This window comes from Stegostoma tigrinum, chromosome 40 (genome assembly GCF_030684315.1).
Source record: "Stegostoma tigrinum isolate sSteTig4 chromosome 40, sSteTig4.hap1, whole genome shotgun sequence".
Lineage (NCBI taxonomy): Eukaryota > Metazoa > Chordata > Chondrichthyes > Orectolobiformes > Stegostomatidae > Stegostoma > Stegostoma tigrinum.
In genome coordinates, this window is record NC_081393.1 from 768,210 (window position 1) to 784,998 (window position 16,789).

Sequence of the window (16,789 nt, forward strand, 5' to 3'; positions counted from 1 at the left end):
GCTGGCGTTCCCCTGTGCATCTCCCACTGTGGCCCTTTCAGGAATGTTCATTCCACAACATGACTGTCAGGATGACAGCTGAAAGGAATGTTTGTTCTCTCAAGGGGACGGATATTAACCATTCCCAGTCCAACGCTTGTGTACCAGCAAACTCCAGCATCTTACCTACCAGTGGTTGATGGTGAAATCTGGCTGCAGGGCATCGGATCCTGGAATCTCCACATCTGTCAATTGCCAGAGATCATCTGTGGATTGGGAATCTCCTGAAACACAAAAGGCTGAAATAAAGATCTTGGAAATGCAGCTGAACCTCTGGGAAACCCCTTAACCAAGTCAGCAGTGGGTTAGAAAGACCATCAGAAGTAGGAACTAGGAGGAGGCCATTCAGCCCCTCGAGCTTGCTTCCCCATTCAACAGGATCATGACTGATCTGACACTCCTCACATCCAAATTCCTGCCCTTTCCCCATAGCCCTCAATTCCCCGACTGATCAGGAATCTATCTATGTCAGCCTTAATTAGACACGATGACTCTGCCTCCACAGCTGTCCGTGGCAAGAAGTTCCAAAGGCTCTCAACCCTCTGAAAGAAGAAATTCCTCCTCATCTTCAACTGGTGCCCCTTTATTCTGAAGCAATGCCTTCTGGTCCTAGACTCTCCCATGAGGGGAAACATCCTCTCAGCACTGACACTTAAGAAGCCTATATGTTTCAATGAGATCACCTCTCATTCTTCTAAACTGAGTCCCAACCTGTTTAGCCCTTGCTCATAAGACAATGGGGAGATGGCAACAGCCTCGTGATATTATCACTAGCTATTAATCCAGAGACTCCAGTAATGTTCTGGGGACCGGGCTTTGAATCCCACCATGTATGGATTCAACTAAAAAGAATCTGGAATTAAAAGTTTAATGATGACCATGAAACAGATACCAATTATTGAGAAACCCCATCGGTTTCACTGATGTCCTTTAGGGAAGGAAACTGCCATCCTTACCTGGTCTGGCCTACATGTGACAGCCCACAGCAATGTGGTTGACTCATAACTGCGCTCTAGGCAATTAGGGATGGGCAATAAATGCTGGCCTGGCCAGCGATACTCTCATCCTAATGAAAACAAACTCCCTCCATACCAGGGATCATCCCTGTGAACTTTCTCTGAACTCCATTGAAATGATGTCTTTCCTTAAATAAGGGGGACCAAAATTGCTGACAGTACTCCGGGTGTGTGGTTTCACCAGCACCTTGTACAGTTACAGTTAGACTTCCCGACTCACACTCCAAACATCTTGAAATAAGGGCCAACACTCCATTCGCCTCTTTGATTATCTGCTACAACATTGTCCTGGTTCAGTGTTTCATTAGCAAGTACACTGAGTCCCTAATGTTGCAGCTTTCTGCAGTCTATTCTAAAATGAACAACTTCATATTTTCCCACATCACACTCCATCTGCCAACATTTTGCCTACTCGGTTAATCTATCAATATCAGTCTATCTATCTTGCAAACTGCCTTTCCACCTATTTATGTGCTGTCTGCAAATTTGGCTGCAGTATATTCGCTTCCTTCCTCTATCATTAATATACATTGTGAACGGTTGTGATCCCAGTACTGATCCCTGTGGAACCCCACTTGTCACAATGACATGAAAAAGAAACCATTTATCTCCACTCACTCTTTCCTACCCATTAGCTAATCCTCTCTAACCATGCCAATAAACTACCTCCCACACCAGGGGGTTTTATCTTTGACTTAAGCTTTCGTGCAGTATCTTGGCAAAGGATGCTGGAAGTCTAAATACAACACATCTACTGGCTCTCCTCTGCCCACTCTGGTTGAGACTTCCTGAAGAAGCTCTAATTAATTAGTCAGACATGATTTTTCTTTCATGAAACCATGTTGACGCTGCTCGTTTAGCTTATGATTTTCCGAATGTTCTGTTATTAGTCCCTCGTTAACTGATTCCAATACTTCACCAAAAAACAGACATTAGGTTAATCGATCCACAGCTACTAGCGTTTTTTTTCCCTTTTTGAACTGACCTGTCATGTTAGTCGCTTTCCAATCCTCTGATCAGATACCAACAACTTTTGGCTCCCTGGTTAGCTCCATGACATGTTGCTCTAGGAAACTATTCCTGATGCACTCTACAAATGGGCTGTCTTAGCTACTCTTTCCAACTTTATTCACCCAATCAACATGAAAGTCAAAGTCACCCATGATTATTGCTCTATTCTTTTTACATGGTCCTGTTATTTGTTGATTTATAGCTATTCTCACAGAGTGGTTAGTGTCTGTACATTACTCCTACCAATGTTTTCTTTCCCTTCCTTGCTCTTTTGTACCTCTACCCAAATGGACTCTGTATCATCTTAACCCAGGTCAACTCTCACAACTGTCCTCAGTTCATTGCTAAGTAACAGTGCTATCCCGCCACCTTTTCCTTCCCTCCTGTCTTTCTGAAAGGTCAAATATCCCTGAATGTTAAGTTCTTGGATTTGTAATATTTCCAAATAGCTATGAGATTGTACTCATTTAGCCCAATTTGTGCCATCAGATTGTCTACCTTAATGCAAATACTTTGTGCACTAAGGTACAAAGTCTTTCAGTTTGATTTACTATCGAGTTTCCCTACAATTTTATGGCCTGTCAGTGCAATATAACATTCACACTTCCTGCTTCTTCCTTTTATTTTCTGATAACAATCACATCCTATCACTAACCTGCAATCCTATCTTCTCCTTTACCTCTGGTTTTATAATTATCTATTCAAAAGAACGCACTCCACCCACTATTGGGTTTAAAGGCCTATCCAAAGCCCCAGTTATGCGATTCAATAGGACTCTGGTCCCAGCAGACCTCAGGTAGAACCTATTTTATTGGAAACACTCCCTCCTTCCCCAGTACTGGTGCCAATGTCCCTTGAATTCAAAACCACATTTCTCCCAAACCAAACTTTGAGCCACCCATTTACTACTTTAGTCTTGTTTACCTTGTGCCAATTAGCTCGTGGATCAGGTAATAATCTAGAGATTATTACCGTTTCGATTCTGCTTTCTGATTTAACCCCTAGCTGCTCACATCCCTTCAGGAGAACTCTTTCTCCTTTCTACCTATATCACTGGTACTTACATGGACCACAACAACTGGATATTTTTCCTCCCATTTCAAGTTCCTGCGCAGCCCAGGTGAAGTATTCTGAACCAGGGCACCAGGCAGGCAAACATAACCTTTGGTACTCTCAACACAGTGTGGAGCTGGAGGAACACAGCAGGTCAGGCAGCATCAGAGGAGTAGGAGAGTCGATGTTTCAGGTCTGGACCCTTCATCAGAATCCTTCTGCTCCTCTGATGCTGCCTGGCATGCTGTGTTCCTCCAGCTCCACACTCTGACTTCCGCATCTGCAGTTCTTACTGTCTTCGGTACTCTCAATCCTGGCCACAGAGAATTAGAAATTAGTATGTCATTCTCCTCAGTCACTCTCTGGGCCATCATTTTAAGCCTCACTGCAGGAACTCAGTCGCAGAAGACCGAATGCAGCCCCAGAGTGTGTTCCACGAGTCAATGATAGCAAGGCTGACAGTGAATTTATGATATATCCCAGCCTTGGCCTCCCATCCCTTTGTAACTTTGGTTCTCAAAAAGTGATGAGTCTCAGATTTCAAACCGACAATAGGCCTTGCATCAATTAATGTGTTGTTATGAAAGCTGGGCATCACATGGGCGATATTTTCAAATATCTCCTTTCTATTCTGGCGAAAGGGAGCATTCTGAAAGAGAGATGATAAGGTCATGTAAGTATCTCTGCTCGGAGACGAACCCACGGAATCTGTTTGCTATGGAGGAGAAATTCCAAAAGAAACCCTCTGAAATCATGTGACAGGAAACTGAAAGGCCAAGGTGGGGCTTGTGGGTGGAAAGTGGATCTGGGGAACCCTGGCAGATTATTATAATTTTATTGTCATAGAGTCATACAACACAGAAACAGACCCTTCAGCCCAACCAGTCCTTGATAACCATAATCCCAAACTAAACTAGTTCCACCTGCCTGCACTTGGCCCATATCCCTCTGAACATTTCTTATTCATGGGCTTATCAACATTTTTTTTAAACATTGTGACTGTACCCACATCCACAGCTTCCTCTGGAAGTTCATTCTACACATAAACCACACTCTGTGTAAGAAAACTGCCCCCCATGTCTTTTTAAAACCTCGTCCTCTCACCTTAAAAATATGCCCCCTTGTCTTGAAATCCCCCACCTTAGGGAAAGGACCCACCCTTTAGAAAAATGCAAAGAGTTAAAAATCAGCAGGGTGACTAAGCTTATGGAGGTGCTGGGAGCCATGAGGGGATTGTTCCAATGATGGTACATATCTGCCGGTAGTTTGATGCACAGAAAAATGCCATACAAGACCGACCTCAATTGTGTGGGTTAGTTAATGTGAGGGTATCTTATCTTTAATTTGGTTTATTATTTGCCTGTTGATGTTTGTTTGTTTGTAACAGTAAAAGTCTAAAAATGCAAAGCCTTATCTTTTGGTTCTTTGTTATCAGTCACTGGGAAATTACCTTTTTTTTCAAAGCGATCTGTTTCTGTGGGGACCATAACAACTGCAGAAGGGAGTTCCAAACTTTACCCATATTTTGCATGATGTGATGATCTCTGTTTCCACTCCTGAAAGACTGACTCTACTTATAACTGACTTTCCAATCAATGAAATAAATATTCTCTCATCCCATGAGTTCCCCTTCATACCACAAAAATCCTGATCCAATCATTCCTGACCCTTTGAAACTCCAGGGAAGACATCTCGAATTTGTGTAATTATTCCTTGGGATTAAATGCAGAAGTTCTGGTATCACTCCTGACCTTACCCATTTAAACAATGAAATCCCTTTGCCTCAGTTTCATATGTTCACTTATCTAGCTGTATGTTTTTGTAACGTCACACTTCTATCTGCACTGGCCACAACTCCACCTCTCTCTGTGTCATCTATAAATACACCTATATGGCTTCTTATTCCATCACCCCAGTCGTTAAAAAATATAGTCAGTAGTTCAGACTGCAAAACAGATCCTTGTGAGACACACTGGTCGCATGCTGCTATTTGGAGTAACTCCCCCTTATCCCCATTCTCTGTCTTCTGTTGCTCAGCCACTCTCTGAACCAGGTCAATCTTCTACCTTTAATTCTATGAGCTTCAACTATAACTAATAATCTCTAATGTGGGAATAAGTCACCAGTCTTCTGGAAGTCTGTACATATAACATTCATAGATATTCCCGTCTGCTCCCTTCAGCACTTCTTCAAAATATTCCATCAGTTTCAACGGAATGAACTGTCCCTTTCCAAATCCATGCTCGCTGTCCTTGATTGCACTGAGATCGATGAGTGTGTTATGGCTGATTTTGAAGATAAAACTTAACAAGGAACTTACTGTTTGATTTGTCTGTCACATCATCGGCATCCAATTCATCATCTGCAATCAAACATTTATTGAATCAATCCAACATTTGATTGTGATTTCACTCAAACAGAACTTCGAAAAGGAAAGAGCTTACATTTATGTGGCACTTTTCACATCCTCAAGATATCATCTTCCTCCACTTCCACTTGATTCCCTTTCCCTCTAACCCTATCCCCCAGGAATCCACTTCCTCCAGAATCCCTTACCCAGGAATCCATGTCCCCCAGGAATCTACTCACACCAGAAATCCTGGTCAACAAGGAAGATCCAGAGAGTAAAATAAAAGTAAATATTACAGATGCTGGAAATTTGAAACAAACAGAGAGAATGCTGGAGAAACTCAGCAGGTCTAGCAGCAATCTGTGGAGAGAGAAAGAGAGTAAACATTTAAGTCCAGTATGACACTCCTTCAGAAGATCCAGGGCGTGTCTCAATGAGCAATTTAAGAAAAAAACTCCTTCCAGCCAAACAAGCCACATAGCCTGGAGTTTAAGTTAAGGTATCCAATGGAGAAAAACGCCTTTGGGACTTTATCTTTTCCAGGAGGCACTGAAGCTCAGTGGGAGGCACTCTGGCTTTTGGGTCAGAAGATTGTGTGTTTGAACCCCACTGCAGACCTTGGGCATAGCAATCCAGGCTAGAATGCCCAGTGTCAGTGAGGGAGTGCTATGCTGTTGGAAAAGTTGCCTTTTGGAGGAACTGTAAGACAGAGGTCTCATCTTCTGATGCAGGTGGATGTCAGAGATCTCATGGCCAAAACGGGAACCAGGGCACTCGGTTCGTTTTGGAACTAAGGTCAGGAAAACAAATGATAGGGTCAGTCTTCCGTATTGCTTGCTGTGTGTCACTTGGCTGTGAAGCAATTCTGGAGGTTCTGAGATAAGGAAGGTTGTTGTCCATTTTGTGAGTTAATCTTTCAACTTCTGGACCACAGCTTTTCCCCCTGCCCGTGTTCTCTGCTGCCCTCCCCACTTCTCTTCTCTCATCTTCATCTTGCCCTCCTCACACACTCCTTCCCTTTTCATCATGTCCTATCCATCATTCCCAATTTGGTCTCCTCCCTCCCTGCTCAATCATTTTCTCATTTACCTGTGGGTCTGCTGTGAATCTGCTGAAACATCATCCTGTACCAATCCTTTGGCTTGTTCACACTCTGTTCAAAACACAAAACACAGCAGCAGTCAGATGGTGAGACTGAGGGAAAACAGAGATAGAGACAAACAGGCAGACAATGAGACAAACAGAGATAGAGATGGAAGACAGAGACACAGAGAGAGAGAGAGAGAGAGAGAGACAGAGAGAGAGAGAATGGGGCGCACAGCTCCATTAAACATGTAGCCTCTCACTAGCCTGAGTCTGTATTTCTTATACCTTCATTACTGTTACTATTTGGAGGGGTCTTGGCCTTTCTGAAAGACCTACAATCACGATTCATCTTTCACTCAGCATTACTGACAATGAGCAAAGCAAAGTCTGGATCATTTCATTTGAATAGAAATCCACAGCAGATCCAAGGGGTTTAGGCCATTCTGTCAGCAATGGTTTTGGAGATTCTTCCCACAATGCTTCAGGACAGGTTGGAGTTTAAACCCCAGGGGCTGGTACCCAGAATCTAGGGATTAGAAATGGAAATTGGTGTCGTAAACAGGCCATAATCCTCGAGTCTGGGATTCGCCATATAGGCAGTAATTAGGATTGTGGTGAATTTGGATTCAGTGTTTTGACTGGACCATTTCACACTGATTGCTGTAATGAGCTTGTCCTTGTCTTGCTGATGTTATCTGCTGAAAGAATGAACATCAATGAAGAATACAAATTCGCAGAGATTCAGGAATATTCTATCACAAGGTTCTCACTTACTGGTCTGGAAGCAATAGGCATTCCCATTTCATCCATCGGGCCAGCACCTTCATACTTTATCCAGATCTTTTCCCGCCGAGCTTCGGTTTGATCCTTAGTTGATCCAGTGTCCGCTGCGAGGGGGTTTTGGATAGTAAGCACTGAGCACAATAATTGTACAAACAGGACAAACTGTACATAAACAAAGAAAAGCTCATTCTTCACATCTAACATTCCCAGGACAGGGTCATCATGGAGTTAGATAAACAGTCGAGCTCTCTCTACACTGTCTCTATCAAACACACCCAGGGCAGGGATTCCACAGGGCTAGATACAGAGTAAAGCTCCCTCTACACTGTACCCCATCAAATACTCCCCGGGTGGGGACAGCACAGGGTTACGTTCACAGTAAAGCTGCCTCTACCTTGTCAAAAGCATGAGGTGTAGTCAGGATGAAACATGTTCTGTGTTCTATGGTCCTTCCCTATGATACGTTATATAACTTACCCCTGGGCTGATCAGTGGATGCTACATCTGAACATACAGAGTGTCCTTCAGTTCCATTCATCTCCAGAACCTGTGCACAGACAGCAGAGGGACAGAGTAGGAAAGAATGAATGGTGACAGGGGGACAGAGTGAGAGAGAGGAAGGGGAGAGAGGTGAAACAGAGGGAGAAGATAGAGGGGAGGGAAAAAGGAAGAAAGAGGGGAGGAGGTGATGGGAGAGATGGGGAAAGAGAGAAGACAGACAAGGTGGGAGGGATGAGGAAACAGTGAGTGAGGAAAAGCACAGTAAAAGATGAAAAGGAGTGAGAGCGAGAACACCGAGAGCCACAGAGTGAGACAGCAAAATTGCGAGAAGGGAGCCAGATGAAAGTGGGAAGGAGAAGGTAGAAAGGGAGAGTGAGAATGATAAGCAAGCAGCAGGAAGAGAAACAAACAGCATTTGAGAGAATATGAGCCAGATCCTGTGAAGAAACAACAAGAAATGAAGACACAATCATGACTCACAGCTTGTCCATCTCCAAATTCGCAGCCCAGGTTATGTGAGTCCCAGCAAGATTCTGATGGAGCCCATGCCAGTGGAAGAGCTCCCTTCTTGCCCAGTACTAGTGCCAATATCCCATTAATTCAAACCCATATCCCCCATGCCAATCTTTACCTCTTGCCATAATCATTATCCAAATGTTCATCATCAGCCATGATCTGCCATGAATGAATGGTTTAAATGGCTATTTTGTATGCTTCCGACATTAGTTAAACTAAGGACACTGCTCTCTCCTCCTATCCAATCATCTTTAAAGACATGCACATATATACCCTCTGCTCCTGCACCCCTTTTACAGAAGCGCCCTTTATTTTAGACTGTCTCTCAGCATTCTTCTTCCCAAAATGAATCACTTCATGCTTCTTTGCTCTGAATTTCATCCATCAGTCTGCCCTCTCCAGCACCTTATCTGTGTCTTTCAAAGGTTACAACACTGTCCCCTTCACAGTTCACCAGGCTTCACCAAGGTTGACTCAGTAAGAGATGCCGAGCAACTATGGTCCCAACACCAAACCAAAAATTTGCACCACACCAAACAACAGTAGATCTCCACTCCTCTCGGTCTCCTAATGTTCAGCTTAACTTGTGTCCTTGCTGCAACTGTCCCTCTTTCTCCAGGAGGTGAACATTTTCCGAAGCTCTGTGACCCTGTGTGAGAGGTCACAGGCACAGGGAATGTGACTGGGATTCATTACCGGAGCTGGATTGTGTGGTTCGGTCCATCCATTGATAGCTCTTCCTGGAGAAAAGTCGGGCTCTGTGTCCAGAGAAGGGACAAAGTCATTGGGTGTGGGAACTCTATCAGAGCTGGAGCAGGGAGGGCTGGCGGATTCCCCTGGTGACAGAATCTTCTTCCGCAGTGTTCCACCTGGTTGCTCGGACAGCTGGACGCTCGTGTGTTTGGAAATCATGAAGATTTTGGGCTGACGGACAGGCCCATCCTGAGAAAACAAGGCCAATAGGTAGGAATACTGTTGATAATGATCAGCAACTGTGCCTGTACCAGAAGGCATGGAAGGAACTTAACAATCGACATATCAAGAACTCCTACTGACCTTGGGTTGAGGATGGGCTGCACTGTCAAAGGGTCAGTACTAAGGGAGTGCTGCACGATCAGAGGGTCAGTACAGAGGGAGCACCGCACTGTCAGAGAAGTCAGTGCTGAGGGAGTGCCACACTGACACGGGGTCAGTAAAGAGGGAACGCTGCGCTGTCAGAATGTCAGTACTGAGGGAGTGCCACACTGTCGGAGGGTCAGTACTGCGGGAGTGCCGCACTGTCGGAGGGTTAGTGCTGAGGGAGTGCTGCACTGTCAGAGGGTCAGTACTGAGGGAGTGCCACACTGTCGGAGGGTCAGTACTGCGGGAGTGCCGCACTGTCAGAGGGTCAGTACTGAGGGAGTGCCGCACTGTCGGAGGGTCAGTGCTGAGGGAGCGCCGCACTGTCAGAGGGTCAGTACTGAGGGAGTGCCGCACTGTCGGAGGGTCAGTGCTGAGGGAGCGCCGCACTGTCAGAGGGTCAGTGCTGAGGGAGTGCCACACTGTCAGAGGGTCAGTGCTGAGGGAGTGTAACACTGTTAGAGGAGTCAGTGCTGAGGGAGTGCCGCACTGTTAGAGGAGTCAGTGCTGAGGGAGTGCCGCACTGTCGGAGGGTCAGTGCTGAGGGAGTGCCGCACTGTCGGAGGGTCAGTGCTGAGGGAGCGCCGCACTGTCAGAGGGTCAGTGCTGAGGGAGTGCCACACTGTCAGAGGGTCAGTGCTGAGGGAGTGTAACACTGTTAGAGGAGTCAGTGCTGAGGGAGTGCCGCACTGTTAGAGGAGTCAGTGCTGAGGGAGCGCCACACTGTTCGAGGAGTCAGTGCTGAGGGAGTGCCGCACTGTCGGAGGGTCAGTACTGAGGGAGCGCCGCACTGTCAGAGGGTCAGTGCTGAGGGAGTGTAACACTGTTAGAGGAGTCAGTGCTGAGGGAGTGCCGCACTGTCGGAGGGTCAGTACTGAGGGAGTGCTGCACTGTCGGAGGGTCAGTGCTGAGGGAGTGACACACTGTCAGAGGAGTCAGTGCTGAGGGAGCGCCGCACTGTCAGAGGGTCAGTACTGAGGGAGTGCTGCACTGTCGGAGGGTCAGTACTGAGGGAGTGCTGCACTGTCGGAGGGTCAGTGCTGAGGGAGTGACACACTGTCAGAGGAGTCAGTGCTGAGGGAGCGCCGCACTGTCAGAGGGTCAGTACTGAGGGAGTGCTGCACTGTCGGAGGGTCAGTGCTGAGGGAGTGTAACACTGTCGGAGGGTCAGTGCTGAGGGAGTGCCGCACTGTCAGAGGGTCAGTACTGAGGGAGTGCTGCACTGTCGGAGGGTCAGTACTGAGGGAGTGCTGCACTGTCGGAGGGTCAGTGCTGAGGGAGTGACACACTGTCAGAGGAGTCAGTGCTGAGGGAGCGCCGCACTGTCAGAGGGTCAGTACTGAGGGAGTGCTGCACTGTCGGAGGGTCAGTACTGAGGGAGTGTAACACTGTCGGAGGGTCAGTGCTGAGGGAGTGCCGCACTGTCGGAAGGTCAGTACTGAGGGAGCGCCGCACTGTCGGAGGGTCAGTACTGAGGGAGCGCCGCACTGTCGGAGGGTCAGTACCGAGGGAGCGCCGCACTGTCGGAGGGTCAGTGCTGAGGGAGTGCCGCACTGTCGGAGGGTCAGTGCTGAGGGAGTGCCGCACTGTCAGAGGGTGAGTGCTGAGGGAGTGCTGCACTGTCGGAGGGTCAGTACTGAGGGAGCGCCGCACTGTCGGAGGGTCAGTGCTGAGGGAGTGCCGCACTGTCGGAGGGTCAGTGCTGAGGGAGTGCCGCACTGTCGGAGGGTCAGTGCTGAGGGAGTGTAACACTGTCAGAGGGTCAGTACTGAGGGAGTGTAACACTGTCGGAGGGTCAGTGCTGAGGGAGTGCCGCACTGTCGGAAGGTCAGTACTGAGGGAGCGCTGCACTGTCGGAGGGTCAGTACTGAGGGAGCGCCGCACTGTCGGAGGGTCAGTACTGAGGGAGCGCCGCACTTTCGGAGGGTCAGTGCTGAGGGAGTGCCGCACTGTCGGAGGGTCAGTGCTGAGGGAGTGCTGCACTGTCAGAGGGTCAGTACTGAGGGAGTGACGCACTGTCGGAGGGTCAGTGCTGAGGGAGTGCCGCACTGTCGGAGGGTCAGTGCTGAGGGAGTGTAACACTGTCAGAGGGTCAGTACTGAGGGAGTGTAACACTGTCGGAGGGTCAGTGCTGAGGGAGTGCCGCACTGTCGGAAGGTCAGGACTGAGGGAGCGCCGCACTGTCGGAGGGTCAGTGCTGAGGGAGCGCCGCACTGTCGGAGGGTCAGTGCTGAGGGAGTGCCGCACTGTCGGAGGGTCAGTGCTGAGGGAGTGCCGCACTGTCAGAGGGTGAGTGCTGAGGGAGCGCTGCACTGTTCGAGGGTCAGTGCTGAGGGAGTGCTGCACTGTCGGAGGGTCAGTACTGAGGGAGCGCTGCACTGTCGGAGGGTCAGTACTGAGGGAGCGCCGCACTGTCAGAGGGTCAGTGCTGAGGGAGTGCCGCACTGTCGGAGGGTCAGTGCTGAGGGAGTGCCGCACTGTCGGAGGGTCAGTGCTGAGGGAGTGCCGCACTGTCGGAGGGTCAGTACTGAGGGAGCGCTGCACTGTCGGAGGGTCAGTACTGAGGGAGCGCCGCACTGTCGGAGGGTCAGTGCTGAGGGAGTGCCGCACTGTCGGAGGGTCAGTGCTGAGGGAGTGTAACACTGTCAGAGGGTCAGTGCTGAGGGAGTGCCGCACTGTCGGAGGGTCAGTGCTGAGGGAGTGCCGCACTGTCGGAGGGTCAGTGCTGAGGGAGTGCCGCACTGTCGGAGGGTCAGTACTGAGGGAGCGCCGCACTGTCGGAGGGTCAGTACTGAGGGAGCGCCGCACTGTCGGAGGGTCAGTGCTGAGGGAGTGCCGCACTGTCGGAGGGTCAGTACTGAGGGAGTGCCGCACTGTCAGAGGGTCAGTGCTGAGGGAGTGCTGCACTGTCAGAGGGTCAGTGCTGAGGGAGTGCCGCACTGTCGGAGGGTCAGTGCTGAGGGAGTGCTGCACTGTCAGAGGGTCAGTGCTGAGGGAGTGCCGCACTGTCGGAGGGTCAGTGCTGAGGGAGTGCCGCACTGTCAGAGGGTCAGTGCTGAGGGAGTGCCGCACTGTCAGAGGGTCAGTGCTGAGGGAGTGCCGCACTGTCGGAGGGTCAGTGCTGAGGGAGTGCCGCACTGTCGGAGGGTCAGTGCTGAGGGAGTGCTGCACTGTCAGAGGGTCAGTGCTGAGGGAGTGCCGCACTGTCGGAGGGTCAGTGCTGAGGGAGTGCTGCACTGTCAGAGGGTCAGTACTGAGGGAGCGTCGCTCTGTCGGAGGGTCAGTGCTGAGGGAGTGCTGCACTGTCAGAGGGTCAGTGCTGAGGGAGCGCCGCACTGTCGGAGGGTCAGTACTGAGGGAGTGCCGCACTGTCAGAGGGTCAGTGCTGAGGGAGTGCCGCACTGTCAGAGGGTCAGTGCTGAGGGAGTGCCGCACTGTCAGAGGGTCAGTGCTGAGGGAGTGCCGCACTGTCAGAGGTTCAGTGCTGAGGGAGTGCCGCACTGTCAGAGGGTCAGTGCTGAGGGAGTGCTGCACTGTCAGAGGGTCAGTGCTGAGGGAGTGCCGCACTGTCGGAGGGTCAGTGCTGAGGGAGTGCTGCACTGTCAGAGGGTCAGTACTGAGGGAGCGTCGCACTGTCGGAGGGTCAGTGCTGAGGGAGTGCTGCACTGTCAGTGGGTCAGTGCTGAGGGAGCGCCGCACTGTCGGAGGGTCAGTGCTGAGGGAGTGCTGCACTGTCGGAGGGTCAGTACTGAGGGAGCGTCGCACTGTCGGAGGGTCAGTGCTGAGGGAGTGCTGCACTGTCGGAGGGTCAGTGCTGAGGGAGTGCCGCACTGTCGGAGGGTCAGTACTGAGAGAGTGCCGCACTGTCGGAGGGTCAGTGCTGAGGGAGTGACACACTGTCGGAGGGTCAGTGCTGAGGGAGTGCTGCACTGTCGGAGGGTCAGTGCTGAGGGAGTGCCGCACTGTCGGAGGGTCAGTACTGAGGGAGTGCCACACTGTCAGAGGGTCAGTGCTGAGGGAGTGCTGCACTGTCGGAGGGTCAGTGCTGAGGGAGTGCTGCACTGTCGGAGGGTCAGTGCTGAGGGAGTGCCGCACTGTCAGAGGGTCAGTGCTGAGGGAGCGCCGCACTGTCGGAGGGTCAGTACTGAGGGAGCGCTGCACTGTCAGAGGGTCAGTACTGAGGGAGTGACACACTGTCGGAGGGTCAGTACTGAGGGAGTGCCGCACTGTCGGAGGGTCAGTGCTGAGGGAGCGCCGCACTGTCGGAGGGTCAGTGCTGAGGGAGTGTAACAGTGTCGGAGGGTCAGTACTGAGGGAGTGCCGCACTGTCGGAGGGTCAGTACTGAGGGAGTGCCGCACTGTCAGAGGGTCAGTGCTGAGGGAGTGCTGCACTGTCAGAGGGTCAGTGCTGAGGGAGTGCTGCACTGTCAGAGGGTCAGTGCTGAGGGAGCGCCGCACTGTCGGAGGGTCAGTGCTGAGGGAGCGCCGCACTGTCGGAGGGTCAGTGCTGAGGGAGTGCCGCACTGTCAGAGGGTCAGTGCTGAGGGAGTGCCGCACTGTCAGAGGGTCAGTGCTGAGGGAGTGCCGCACTGTCAGAGGGTCAGTGCTGAGGGAGTGCCGCACTGTCGGAGGGTCAGTACTGAGGGAGCGCTGCACTGTCAGAGGGTCAGTACTGAGGGAGTGACACACTGTCGGAGGGTCAGTACTGAGGGAGTGCCGCACTGTCGGAGGGTCAGTGCTGAGGGAGCGCCGCACTGTCGGAGGGTCAGTGCTGAGGGAGTGTAACAGTGTCGGAGGGTCAGTACTGAGGGAGTGCCGCACTGTCGGAGGGTCAGTACTGAGGGAGTGCCGCACTGTCAGAGGGTCAGTGCTGAGGGAGTGCTGCACTGTCAGAGGGTCAGTGCTGAGGGAGTGCTGCACTGTCAGAGGGTCAGTGCTGAGGGAGCGCCGCACTGTCGGAGGGTCAGTGCTGAGGGAGCGCCGCACTGTCAGAGGGTCAGTGCTGAGGGAGTGCCGCACTGTCGGAGGGTCAGTGCTGAGGGAGTGCTGCACTGTCGGAGGGTCAGTGCTGAGGGAGTGCCGCACTGTCAGAGGGTCAGTGCTGAGGGAGTGCTGCACTGTCGGAGGGTCAGTGCTGAGGGAGCGCCGCACTGTCAGAGGGTGAGTGCTGAGGGAGTGCTGCACTGTCGGAGGGTCAGTGCTGAGGGAGTGCCGCACTGTCAGAGGGTCAGTGCTGAGGGAGCGCCGCACTGTCGGAGGGTCAGTGCTGAGGGAGCGCCGCACTGTCCGAGGGTCAGTGCTGAGGGAGTGCCGCACTGTCGGAGGGTCAGTGCTGAGGGAGTGACACACTGTCGGAGGGTCAGTGCTGAGGGAGTGACACACTGGAGGGTCAGTGCTGAGGTAATGCTGCACTGTCGGAGGGTCAGTGCTGAGGGAGTGCCGCACTGTCGGAGGGTCAGTGCTGAGGGAGTGACACACTGTCGGAGGGTCAGTACTGAGGGAGTGCCGCACTGTCGGAGGGTCAGTGCTGAGGGAGTGACACACTGGAGGGTCAGTGCTGAGGTAATGCTGCAATGTCGGAGGGTCAGTGCTGAGGGAGTGCTGCACTGTCAGAGGGTCAGAACTGAGGGAGTGCCGCACTGTCAGAGGGTCAGTACTGACGGAGTGCCGCACTGTCGGAGGGTCAGTGCTGAGGGAGCGCCGCACTGTTGGAGGGTCAGTGCTGAGGGAGTGCCGCACTGTCGGTGGGTCAGTGCTGAGGGAGCGCTGCACTGTCGGAGGGTCAGTGCTGATGGAGTGCTGCTCCATCGGAGGATCAGTGCTGAGGGAGGGCCACAATCTTGGAGGATCAGTGCTGAGGGAGGGCCACAATATTGGAGGGTCAGTGCTTAAGGAGCGCCACACTGTCGGAGGGTCAGTGCTTAAGGAGCGCCATGCTGTCGGAGTGTCAGTACTGAGGGAGGGCGGCACTGTCAGAGGGTCAGTGCTGAGGGAGCGCCGCACTGTGAGAAGGTATGTGCTGAGGTAGCGCCGCACTATCGGAGGGTCAGTAGTGAGGGAGTGCCGCACTGTCGGAGTGTCAGTAATGAGGGAGTGCCGCACTGTCGGAGGTTCGTGCTGAGGGAGAGCCGCACTGTTGGAGGGTCAGTAGTGAGGGAGTGCTGCACTGTCGGAGGTTCGTGCTGAGGGAGAGCCGCACTGTCAGAGGGTCAGTGCTGAGGGAGAGCCGCACTGTCAGAGGGTCAGTACTGATTGCTGCTGTGTTTTAGAGCTAAATTGTCCTTCTGTCTGCTCCTTGAAGGATTTAAGAGAAGCTTAGATGGAAATGCTTCATCCTATAAATAGAGATCCCGTAGGATTGTTTGGGACTGAGAGATCCCAAGGGATTGGGTTCCAGGGAGATCCCAGAAGATGAAAGGAGTGGGAATAGGCCAGTTGGCATATCAATCCTGCCACTCTGTTGAATAAGACGATCTCTGGTCTGAAAGACAGAGATTCCTGGGATTAGTTTGTGGATAGTGTATGGGTCAGTGGCATGGTCAAATGATGAGATAAATGAGCAAGTTGTAAGGGAAATGAAGCTTGTGCTTTCCTAGGCTGCCGAGATAATGTGAATGAGAGGGGATCGAGTTCCGGCAGATGTGACATTGAAAGGAGACATGGCAGAGAGTGCAATTTCCAACAGGTGTTAGATGACAGGAAGTGGAAGAAGAGTTTGTAGGATGGGACTTCAAACCAATAACAAAGTTGACAAGATAGAATGAATCTAAGAGATGGAAAAAGAAACTGCTGGACTGTCAGAGGCCAAAGCTCTTTCCCAGGGTCTAAGATTTTTATGTGTACTGAGGACTGGTCAGTGAGAGATACAGATACACGTTGAGAGATCGGGGTTCCCTGAGTGGCAATCTGTCAAGAATCTGCACGGTGGTAGGAACTGACATCCACCTACTCTCCAAGTTGTGAATGAAACAGCAAACACAACACTTCCTGCACTCAGGAAGCAGTTTCAGCAGCTATCACCAGCAGTCAATCCTGGTTGGGACAAGAAGTGACAATATTCAACACTCAAGCAGGATGCAGTGAACACAAAGTCTTCTACTTGTCAGCATGAAGTAACAGTGGGTTAACAGCTATACAAACCTTGCGCATTGGGTCACTACTTACCCGGGGCTCCATTCTGGAAGCTGTGGAGAATGTTTGCTTCAGTTCCATGCCTTGGCTTTCTTTACAGATCTGTGCAGAAGAACACTGAAGGGTTAAATGAGAAAACATGATAGCCAGTCACATGTTTTAGGGCCACACCCTTCCTTTCCCC

At 51.1% G+C, this 16,789-nt stretch overlaps 1 protein-coding gene across 6 annotated transcripts in view; it reads right to left on the reverse strand.

The window, feature by feature from the left end:
• Nucleotides 1-16,789, reverse strand: part of sorbs3 (sorbin and SH3 domain containing 3) — a 79,006-nt gene that overhangs the window by 37,133 nt on the left and 25,084 nt on the right. For 4 of the 6 annotated variants that reach the window (XM_059641208.1, XM_048523101.2, XM_048523102.2 and 1 more), the window contains 7 exons: nucleotides 16,639-16,707; nucleotides 9,052-9,297; nucleotides 7,816-7,885; nucleotides 7,330-7,442; nucleotides 6,559-6,622; nucleotides 5,440-5,481; nucleotides 170-263 (listed from right to left, as the gene is read on the reverse strand). In XM_059641208.1, the coding sequence (XP_059497191.1) occupies nucleotides 170-263; nucleotides 5,440-5,481; nucleotides 6,559-6,622; nucleotides 7,330-7,442; nucleotides 7,816-7,885; nucleotides 9,052-9,297; nucleotides 16,639-16,686 (677 nt within the window). In that variant the 5' untranslated portion in view covers nucleotides 16,687-16,707. Of the gene's footprint in view, nucleotides 1-169; nucleotides 264-5,439; nucleotides 5,482-6,558; nucleotides 6,623-7,329; nucleotides 7,443-7,815; nucleotides 7,886-9,051; nucleotides 9,298-16,638; nucleotides 16,723-16,789 lie in introns of all 6 variants that reach the window. The other 2 variants (XM_048523103.2, XM_048523106.2) reach the window with 2 other exon arrangements.